Source organism: Cyprinodon tularosa, unplaced genomic scaffold (genome assembly GCF_016077235.1).
Source record: "Cyprinodon tularosa strain WSP-4 unplaced genomic scaffold, ASM1607723v1 ctg824, whole genome shotgun sequence".
In the NCBI taxonomy this organism is placed as follows: Eukaryota; Metazoa; Chordata; class Actinopteri; order Cyprinodontiformes; family Cyprinodontidae; genus Cyprinodon; species Cyprinodon tularosa.
The window spans coordinates 263,575-274,964 of NW_024039590.1; the positions used below are offsets into that span (position 1 = coordinate 263,575).

An 11,390-nucleotide genomic window follows, 5' to 3' on the forward strand; every position below is an offset into this window, starting at 1 on the left:
TGGGGTTATACAACATTTAGCTGAGCAGTCTGATTTTCTGCACCTGACTGATCCATTTTAAGCAGGTTTTAGATGAATGTGCTATAACTAGGATGTAGAGCCTTATCTGCCTTTGTCTTAAATTAAAACTCACCTGCTTTGCTATAGTAGCAGCTTTTGCTGCCTATTTTTTCTTTATGGAACAAAGAAGATGGTTTTGTTTAATTTATTAGATGCATTTTTGATATCTTTTGTTCAATGTAATGACAGATTTATTTAAAAGTAAAATCTAAGCTTTACACATTTACTTCCCATTGAAAAAAACTCATTTTAAATTAGAATTATTAGAATTGTAATAACATTTTTAGAAGTATTTTTCTTAATCTCCTCTGGACATTATCGGTCCTGTATATCCACCTCCTGCCCCCCCTACAAGATTCCCTGTAAAAATTAAGTTATTATTTTTTCATGAATACCTAAAAGCATTTCATCATAAATTAATTACACAGTTTAATCCAATTGAGACAGTCTTATTTTCAAATGCAACAATTTTATTGTGTTATATTTATAATAAACATGAAGAAATTATTTAACATCACAGAGAAGAGCCACACCCCTGAGGATCCATTTCTCTGGAGGAAACACAGTTTTAAGATCCACAGCTGCAATGTAGTTCAAGTCTGTTCTTGCTGGCTTCTTGTAAATTGGAGCAGAATAGTTCTGTTGATCCCTCACTCCTGCAACACAAAGCAAAAAAAGTCTTCTCAAAAGGAGCAGCAGCTGGTAAAACTGCCTGTTAATCACACATCTTAAGTGGTACTACTTGAAGTTTCTGAAATACTAGCATCGGCATGGTGCCACAGAGACATCCAGTTGTGTTTAACAACATCTGTTTTCATGCAGAGTAAGTGGTAAAATAACTCGAATTAGGATAATATTGTTATAGTTCCTTTTTCAACGTAATTGTTTTTAGCAGAGATTTGGCTCCCCTTTGTCTGCGAGTCATTATGAAAAAATAACTGGATGTTTTCTGTAAATCAAATCTTCAGTGAGTCTTTATAGGTGATGGTCGAGTGATCAAGAAGGCAGGACTTTTGTAATCTGCACATATTCAGCCTCTTATAACATGGATCTCTGTCAGGAACCAGCCTCCTTGTAAGAAATGGAAACAAGTGTAAACAAACTCTTTTATGTGCCACTGCAGCTTCATTTACCTCAAAGGCAGTGATGACAACAGGTTTCCATGGAAAAAAAAAGTACGACTGATGTCTGCCTCCATATACAATTATTGGATACATTAAAAGCACCAAAATAATTGTCACACTAACACACTAGACAGGTCAAGGATAAGAGCGGGAAGACATGGGCATCCACTAAACTGACAGGCTGGTTAAGGAGAGCATTAATCAGAGAGACAGCCAATGGTCCCATGGTAATTCAGACATCAACATCACAGGTGGGAGATTCTGTTACCAAGACAACCATAAAACCTGCGTTCCTCAAATCTGGCCTTTCTGAAAGGCTGCAAAAGAGAAACTATTGTAAAGAGAGAAAACCATGAGAAACCCTGTGTAGTTTTCCAAAGGCAGTGTAGAAAAGAAGAAAGGTGCCGTGGCCAGGAACTTTGACCACTGTGGAGAAAATTTTAATTTAAACTGTTAACATGCACAACATTTTATGATTTAATTCAAATAAATTTGAACTAGATGTTTGTGTGGATGCAAAATGATCAGATCATGGCACATGTTTACGTGTGGCATGCTTGATTCAGATTAGGAGCACTGCCGAAATGTAGAGTTGTCCAACTCCCCCTATAGACAACAAAGCTAGTTGTGTTTCTGCCTGTGCTGTAAAACAATAAAACAAACAGAACAGTGTTGATTATGAGTGCCCAGAATGATGGATGAATGGTAGAGGTGTTATTGTTTTCCATAATTAAGCCACAAGTTTAATGTGGCTTTAAACCAGTTGTATCCCCATGTTTATGTCTTGCAACCAAAGGCAGAAATGTCAAAATGGAAATAAATTGGCATATATTGTTGTATCATGACACCCAAGGAAAGTTCATCACAAAATCCCTCCTAATTATGGTGATGTAATGAAACAAAATGATGACCCTTATAGTGATCCTTAATCTTATGATCAGTTTACAAAATTTCATGCCAGTGTAAAGTTTGCTTTATGCCCTTTCAGCTCTGCTCATTGCATAATGATGTTTAGGTAACTGTTGTTAGTGTTAAAGCAGGGAGCAAAGGGCTGGCTGCTGATCATTGTAAGCAGTAATACTATATCTTGCTGCAAATCAGTACACTCTGGCCTTATCTTGCACAAACTGGAGGAAATGTATTTCCTAAAAGAATAAAATTTAAGTCTTCACGACATTTAAATCATTCATGTATCCAGTGACTCTGTGGGATAAACACCATGAGGGGGAGTGAGACTTTAAGATCATCTTAAATTGGGCAGGATTAAAGCTTATCCATTCATATTGTATGTCATGCTTTTTTTTCATCAGAAACCTTACCATTATTCTCTGCGTACATCCTGATCACCGGCATCATCTCAAAGAGAACCTTGGGCTTTGAGTCTACAAGTCTGCAGTTGCGGCGGTCCCAGCCGGCCCCCTCCAGGTAGAGACCGTACACATACACCCCCTCTCCAGGCGGGTTGTTGATGTCATCCTTCATCCACCTGGTTACCTCGTTACGCAGCACCATGCGGTCCAAGGCCCAGCCTTTGTTGGCGCGAGTAATCTCCTGAGAGTAAATGTGCAAATCTTCAGGTTAAGGTCACAATGTTACCACTACAACACAGCAGTTCATAAAAGGGGGCAGATACACGGCACCCTTTTTTTTTTTTTTTTATAATCCAAAAAACGGTTAAAACAACAGGATGATGTCCCTGTGGTTGAAGACATTTCGTTTATTATTTTGGAATAATGTCAGATAACAGGGCTGTATCAAAGTAAAAAACGTAGGATGTAAAGATAAATAATGTGAAAACTGAAAAAATGAAAGGAAAAAAATCTTCTGTTTTTATCACTTTGTACACAAACTGATGATCTTATCAAGGAGGTGATGTTTTCTTTAAAAGCTAAAAAAAGGAATTCCTGTGGCTGTTACAAGGTCTACAAATCTGCCCACAATAAAAATGAGACTGCTTCATCATCCATACTTTCTGTCTCTAAAGAGCTGGGATTTTTCTTCAGTGCAAAATGGGGGGAAGAAAAGCTGACAGACACCGAAACCTGACATAAATACTAAAATGACTCCAAGTTACTCCCACTGCAACCTTAAAGAGCAAAACAAATTGGTTTGCTTAAAAAAAAAACAAGCTAAAGATGAACTTGTTACAAAAAAAAAAGCTCTACTTCTCAGTTAATTTATATGCAGGTAATTTCAGCAGCTTTTCATTATGGAAATCTATTGTTTTGGTCATTTGAATATCTTTGTGTTCAACACTATCATTTATCCAAAACCAAACATAAAGGTTAAAGTTTCCCATTTTTCAATGCAGTCAAACAGCTTTAAAAAAAAACGGAAACCCAAATTTTTATATTTTTCTCTAAATTTAACTGGATATTTTTAACCTGGTTTATTTACTTATGTAGCACCAGTGGCTTTGAAATCTCAAGAGATCAACTAGAAAAAGCTGTTTCGGAGAAACAGCAAGTGGGAATGCTCTTGCTGAATGAAAAAAAGTTGAAATTAACTGCAGAACATATGAAAATGTGATAGGAAGTCATCAGAAAGTTCAAACTGCAGAAAACAATTGAATCATCTGAAGATTTTGTAGGGTAGAATCATTTGGCAGTAAAATGGCAGAAACAAACTCATCTTAAAAGCTGCACAGCCAAACCATACATAATTTCAAAAAAATGTCTTTAATGTGTGTACTAGAAGGGTCTTAATATAATGTCTCCCAAGTTTCTAGAAAAATTTCTAAAGAAATTTTGAAGGGGGGCGACCTACTGCCCAGAAACAAGTCAGGCATGTTATGAATTAGCAGCAAACAGAAGAGCTTAATTCCTGTCAAGAAAGAGAGAAAAATGAAGCCAAAGTTCTCAGCATAGGCTGAAAAATATTCAATTAGCTGAATCAGAAAAATAAATTACAAAGAAAAACTTGAATCTTATCTGGTTGAAGAAAATATGAGTAGCTCAAGGATGGGAAGTAAAATGTTGAGGAAGATGGTATTGAATAAGTATCAAAATTTTGAAATTGTGGAAATGTCAAGACTTGGCAAAACAATTTGAAATGATTTAAAATGTGTCAGTTGATCAGCATAAAGAAAACAGTGTCATCCTTTGAGGATTGAAAATCTACAAACCTATGTGCAAGATTGACCATGAGAAGCAGATGAAGGACTGAGAGAGAAGCTTATAGAAAGAGAGCTAATACCACTTAAGGAGCTGAATTTATCAAAAAATTGAACCTGCATGTTACAAGCCGCTGTGTTGATGACAGCACCGTTGGCAGGCTTAGGCTGCATGTTACGAGGTTAGCAGATGCTTTATTACAGTGTAAATCTTAGAACCTGGTTAAGAAATATGCACTGAGGTGTGTGGTCAACAGGCCTTGGTAGTGTAATTTGAAGAAATTGGTTGAGTTTGGGTCATAGCTACAAGCCATACGGCACAATGAATGAGTGTATGTAAGAAAGAGGCTTTTATTTTGTAGAGTCCCTTTAGTCGTATTTCGAAAGTCTATCATGGATGTGTGTCAAGGGAAGGGTCATGCCCAGCAGTGATAAAGAATCCATTTCTAAATATGAAATCACTGGTTTTCCATGGTATTGGGTGAATAGATGCTGTATTAGAGCGTAAATGGGAGACTTTCATTGTGAAATTTGCTCTGGGGTATGTTTTGAAAAGGTCCCTAGAGTCTAATAGAAACAAGCTGGTAGAGTTTGGGTCATAATACTGAGCCATTTGCATCAATTAATACACAAGTATAATATAGAGGCTTTTATTTTGTAGGGTCACTGGAGTCTTATTTTAAAAGTCTAGCATGGTCGTGTGTTGAGAAAAAGGTCAGACCCAGCAGTGATACTTGATGACTTTTCAATCCTTAAATCACTCTTTTCCCCTGTTATTAGGGCAGTAGATGAAGTGGCAATGGGAGGCTTTTATTTTGAAATTTGCTGTGGGATGGGTTTTGAAACCCCCCCTAGAGTATAATTCTAAAAAAGTCATTGAGTTTGGGTCATAATGTTGAGCCATATGCTGGGAAAAAAATGAGTTTAATGTAGGGGCTTTTATTTTGTAGGGTCCCCGGAGTCTTATTTTGAAAGTCTATCAGGGTTGCGTGTGAAGGGAAGGGTCATGGCCAGTAGTCATATTGTATCCATTTTCAAATGTTAAATCAGTGTTGTCTCCCTCCATTAGATTAAAATGTGCTGTTTAAAGTGGTAGAGGTAAAATCCCTTTGAAGCTCGGTTACCTTGACAACGCTTAACGAGCCTGTCAGTGACAGAGAGACATGCGCTTCACTTTCATTCCTTTCCTCTCAGGCTTTTTTGAATGGGAATGTCATCTCCAAACAAACGAGTGTTGAAGACAAACCGTAAATGGTATCTAAAAAATTCTTTCAGTCTAAGCGACAGCTATCCTTTGTCTCCAATTGGGATAACGTTCATTGCTGTACATAATTTACAGCCTTAATGGGAAGGAGAAATATAAAGGTTTGTAAATCCTGCTGGTCTCATTAAATAACATGGAGTTCCATGGTAGAGGTGAGCTGTCAAAAGCAAAACTTCCCCTCCGAACAAACGAGTGGTGAGCCAAAACCGTAAAAGGTATTCAAAAAATTCTTTCACCGTGGACATCAGCCATCCTTCGGCTTCGACTGTGCCAACTTTCATGTTTCTACTAAAAACTATTTGGCCACGGTGACGATGTAAAAATGTGCATTTTCTGAGTTTGAGGATTTTTCTCAGAATCAACGTTTTCCTATGCACGAACAAGTTAGCTAAACAGCTAAATCATAAATGATATTGAATAAATTCCTTCAATGTGAGTGCTAGAAGGTTCTGAAGATGTTCTATACCAAGTTTCATGTTAGTACATCAAATAGTTAAGAAATGGGAGCGATACGAAAATATGTATCGTTTTGGATTTTGTCTGTGATCTTTGGAAAGTCTCTCATTGGATTTCTATTGGGGAAGTGTGGACTTCTTCGTGGTCTGGGCCAAACTGTCGGAAAATTGTAAATGCCACACAAATGAGGGTTACATTTCCTGAATCCTGACAAAAATCCCCACATTTTGATGTATAATTTATTTCAATTGAGTGAAAAATGAGGGAGTGAGAAGAATTTGTTCGGAAAAACCAGAACAGCTCAAAAGCTAGAGCACGCACTCTAGCAGTTGAAGAATTCCGTCCATAGACTTCCATTATAAATCTGAAAATCTTAAAAATTTCTTTTAAAGTTTGAAGCTTCACTGAAGCAAAACTGTAAAAGTTAGCAAAAAGCTGAGTTAAACATTAAAGGCAGAAAGATACAGAAACATTTTAAAAGTTGAATGGTGTTTCTAGCTGAAAGTATGCTGAAGTAGTTAAAGGTCGAAGATGATAAAGTTTTAGCTGAATTTTGCTGAAATCTAAGAATTCTACATGCATTTCAATGGGACAAAAAAACAGCAGAAAAAGCAGAATATCGCGAAAACTACAAAAAATATCTTTACCAAAAGACATAGCACAATTCTGCTGAACAAGCTGAACGTTTTGATACCAAAATTGTTGAAATTGGTCGAAAACTGCGGGACTAGTTAGAGTCAGAAAGATTTAAAGTGAACAACAATAAGTGGGAATGCATAAGCATTCCCACTTGATAATGAAATATCATCTAATAATCAAGGATAATAAATGTTTTAAGGGGCTCAAACATGCTGAAAAAGAAGCGGGAACAATACATAGGTGTGAGGCAGACCAGCATTTTGTTGAATTGAGGCAAGCCTATAGTTTCAAAAAGCCACAGGAAAGGATTGGTCTGATAGATTTAGGAACAATATTTCAAAGCAGCTCCTGTTAAACCAATACAATAACTTAGCCTATTAGGTATGATCTGAAGTCACTCCCTGTGGGAAATGTATCTCTTTCTATCCAAGTTTTTGTTTTTGTCCCTCTGAGAAGAGCTGAAAACTGAATCAAATTAATCAAGAGTGCTTTTTTTTATATGGGTCAGCAGTTAGTACCAAGCACTGAAGTTCATTTTCTTATTTCTTGACAAAATGAAATCAATTCTATTTTCGTCTCGTATGGTTAAAATTGTAGATTGCAAATATGTTAACACAGATAATACAGTGAAAAACTGAAGGAAGCTTGCTTTAAAGCCAGTGTTTCATACGTCGGTACAGTGATCTTTTATGTGTGACAACATGGAGGACTCTATAAAAGGCAACAACTGTGTTCCTTTTATTCAAGCAACTTAATTATTTTCCCAGATTTGATAGCTTTTTATTTGATCTTAAGATTTATGTTTTTCGTTTCTAATCTGAATCTTGGATTTAGAACTGCTTTAGTGAGGAGAGAGATACTGATGCCTTCTAACATGAGGGCAAGCCTCTAAATGTGGCTCCATTAAAATTAAACATTTAAATTATTTCTCTCCTGTACTCATTTGCTCTACATTAAGATAAATTAGTGTTTATACTGGCCGGTCTGTGATTGTGTGTCCACTTGTGTGTGTTGTGGTTGTGTGCCTGCCTGCCCCTGTGTGCGCCATCTGGTCTCCTCTCTAGCAGAGAGTATTGGGTAGCCAGATTGAGGCCATGTGTACCTGTTTCATTGCTGTCAGGAAGCCCTGCGGGTTGAAAAAGCCCGTCATCCAGAAGCAGTTAGGTCGGCCCTCAAATATCCAAGCCTGGAACTGGTGGTTCCGCTCAAGCAGCTCTGTGAACCAGAACCCCAGGGTGCTGGAGGCCCATGATGCCTGCAAGGAAAACAAACAAAAACATAGTCTAAATATTCTTTTGATGGATTAAACACTGTCACAGAGGAGAACAGACAAAATGGGGACAATGCAGACTTCAGCCAGGATGCCTGTCTAAAATGCTCTAATTTTCACTTTGATTTGCTAATTGAACAACATTTGGTAAAGCATTTAATTTGTGAGATAGGTGAACATATTCTCTGTAGCAACTGTGTTTTTTTTAAACCCTGATCAAGTCTCAGCATGTTTGGCTCTCATATTTCATCTTCTAAATTGATTTAAAACATGAATTTTCAGATTGTGTAGAGGGAAAAAAGGGGAACTGGCTTCTTTATGGGTTGCAAGCATAATTCCTACGCAGACTGATCTGAATGCATTTCCTGCCTCCTAATATAAATCATTGCAACACTCTTGGATTATAATGAAGGAAGTAGGATCAGCTTGAATATTTCCTGCTACTTTGATGTAAACAAAACTAAAAAACAAAATGGAACCCCAACAAATCAAAGTGAAGGAATCATCTAAATCCAAGGGGACAAAACACAGTGAAAAGGAAAAGGTAGTCAAAGTTATTACATAAATGCTTTGAGTATGAAAAAATGTGGCTGAGTAACAGGTTAAGGAACATTATTCTTGTGGAAAGCTGACCTTCTTCCAGCGTGCAGGAATGCGTGCATCATACATGCAGTCCAGAGCATCACGCAGGTTCTCGCTCATGATGATCGTCCCATCGATTGCCAGCCTGAGGTCCATTAGAGTGTTTCGGACCAGAGCTATGACCCGTTGCATCTGATCAATCTCCTGGCGGAGGAAGATGTTCATGGGTTGAAAGGGACCCATCTTCTGAAGACGCTCCTGTACCTGATTTAAAACGAACACATTTAAATTACTGTACGTCGTGACCCTTCTGCCCTTTAACGATTCCAAGAAATAACCTCTGTGAAACCATCAGATTAACTTCAATTTAACATTTTAAATAACCTTACAAACATTTTCGGATATTAATATGCAGAGACAGAATAATTTGTTAGTAGTAAAAATATGGTTCAGTTATATGCTAGAGACAGAATTCATAGATGATAAACATGCCCAAGAAACCACCTTTAAATGTCCCCAGATAAAAAAAAAACCCTACAAAGAGGCTAACACAGGAATGGGCAGACTCATGGATTAATGGACAGAGAGGTAAATGACAGAATCAGATTGAAAGTGGATGCATGAACAGCAAGGTGAATAGAATGATGGAAATGGTTGAAGGATGAATAAGAATGTCTCACCAGAAAAGGAGATGGGTAGGAGGATTGAAGAACGGAAAGATAAAGGATTATCTTTGCTTTTATTCTGCTTTCAGTTTTCTTTGAATTTATTGTCAGATTCATGTAAAGCACTCTGATTTGTCCTTGCATTGAATTGAGCTATAGAAATAAATGTGCCTTGCCTTGTTAGAGATGAATGAACCATAAAAGAAATAATGGAAGAATAACAGAAAACAAAATTAGGAAAGATGCAAAAATGGACACACACCACTTTTGAGAATTAAGAAATACATCTTAATTCTCACAATTTAAGATAATTCCAGATGGTCTAAAATCCCTGTTCGGCTTTATTTTCAGAGTAAATAACTTTCCAACTTCTGAATCTTGACCAGTAAGGTCTCTAATCACCTGGCAATCCTACATCTGCCTGTTTCTCTTTTTGGTCTTTTTTATTTTTGCTTTTATCTCATCCATCCGCACTCATCTTCGTACACTCCTAAAAAAAACAACAAATGAACTCAAACAGGCTGTTCATCATCTGATCGAATGTTTAAGAGCACAGCTAAAAAAACCCTGCAACCTCCTAAAACAGAAATTCAATTCAAAAACTGACTCTAGCTTCACCATTATCAGCTGGCACCTCCTTGGCATGCCATTAATACTGGAAGCCATCAAGACAATTAAAGTTAGACTTTCTCTTATCAGTAAATAAGTCTTTCTTCCACCTTTGAATCTCTAGTGTTTGGGCAATTTTGTGGCATTGAAGGAGATGTGACCTTTGAAGTCTTCCTACTGTATGTGGGTGCTCGCTGATGGCTACAGTTAGCACCAGTAATGGCCTTAATGGTTTGTGTCTTGACAGACAGCCATTCCAACACTCCCCCTTTGTGTCACTTGAGATATGTTGGGGTATAAAGCTTGACTTTTTTTGCTCCATAACCCTGAGGATCTTTGAAGAAATGACTGCCTTACTGCGTTCAACCTCAGCAGTGATGGAATGTTGTGAGAAGCTTGTTTATGCAGCTTAACAGTCCCACCTTGTTCAAAGACGGTGAGCTTTATTGCATATGCACATTACGAGATCTTCAAAATGTGTTTACCTGACAGGAAATGACATGGCATTAATTTTATTTTGTACCGACTTTGGCTTTTAAAAGCTGTCTTAGACTTTTAATCAGCTGATAAACAGCCTATTTGAGTTTATTGTTGTTCTGAATAAATTGCCTGCTCACGACTTTTGGTCTCTTTTTTTTTATGCTACTTTTTTTTTTCTTAAAGGTATGGATGGTCTTTTATTTCCAGGTGGATCCTCTAAATAAGCGGACCTCCTAATTGTCAATCATTCTGGTGATATGTTTACATAAGGCTCTTTTTCTTTTTCTGCGGTGGATGTCTGTGGTGTGCAACGGTTTAAGACAGTCATTGAAGCTCACCGCGGCCCTTGAAAATGGCAGAGGGTCATAAAAGAAAAGTGTCTAAGAAGTGTATGAGAAGAAAATAAAGCCCTCAGATGACCCAGATATATCCTGGAATGCTTTGCGTGTACTTCTTCCCCATGTAAGCAAATCACAGGGAAGGGAGAGTTTAAGGGAGAGTTTGAGCTACATGGTGTGATGGTAGGTGACAGAAAAGCTTTGCACTTGCTTCAGAGCCATAATCTCGCCTCAACTTTTTTTTTTTTTTTGACAGAGGAGAAGAGGGACTAGGGAAAAAAAAACAAGGTTTTAGCTGGATCCAGCTGTATTCACAGCACCTATCCCTGTCTGCACCACAATAGACAATCAGCCCAGCTCATGTCATGAAAGGAACAGTGAACACTATGCCTAACTTCAGTCGTTTGCCTTAGGCTATTCGCAGTGAAACACAAACATACTTCAAATGGTACGTAGTCAGGAGGCAGTTTCTCCAGCATGTCGTCAGCCAGTCTGGACACCGCAGCCTCTCTGGTCTCCCCTCCTCCTGAGGAGCTGTCTTTTGGCTGAATATTGAGAATGGCATCCAGCACATCTTTAGCCTGTTTACTCTGAAATGTTATGTCTGCATTTGGGTGGAGACCAAACACTTCAGGTGTGTCATAGGCTGGAAGACCCTGTAAAATACAGAAATTAGTTAGATCACAAATAAGTTTTCCATCTACTCTGTGAGAAACCCAAATTCCCTACCGTCACACCCTGATCTGTATCCATGCAACACTGCATCTGTCTTTACCACCATGAATTTGAAT

At 37.8% G+C, this 11,390-nt stretch overlaps 1 protein-coding gene across 1 annotated transcript; it reads right to left on the reverse strand.

Moving 5' to 3' along the window:
* Positions 1 to 508: 508 nt before the first annotated feature.
* LOC119774692 (dynein heavy chain 5, axonemal-like) lies at positions 509 to 11,255 on the reverse strand (the record flags this gene model as incomplete). The annotated part of the gene is made up of 5 exons (XM_038272339.1): positions 509 to 716; positions 2,504 to 2,735; positions 7,758 to 7,910; positions 8,559 to 8,771; positions 11,040 to 11,255. Coding segments are annotated over 5 exons (966 nt in total), but the record flags the coding sequence as incomplete, so codon positions are not given.
* Positions 11,256 to 11,390: the final 135 nt, after the last annotated feature.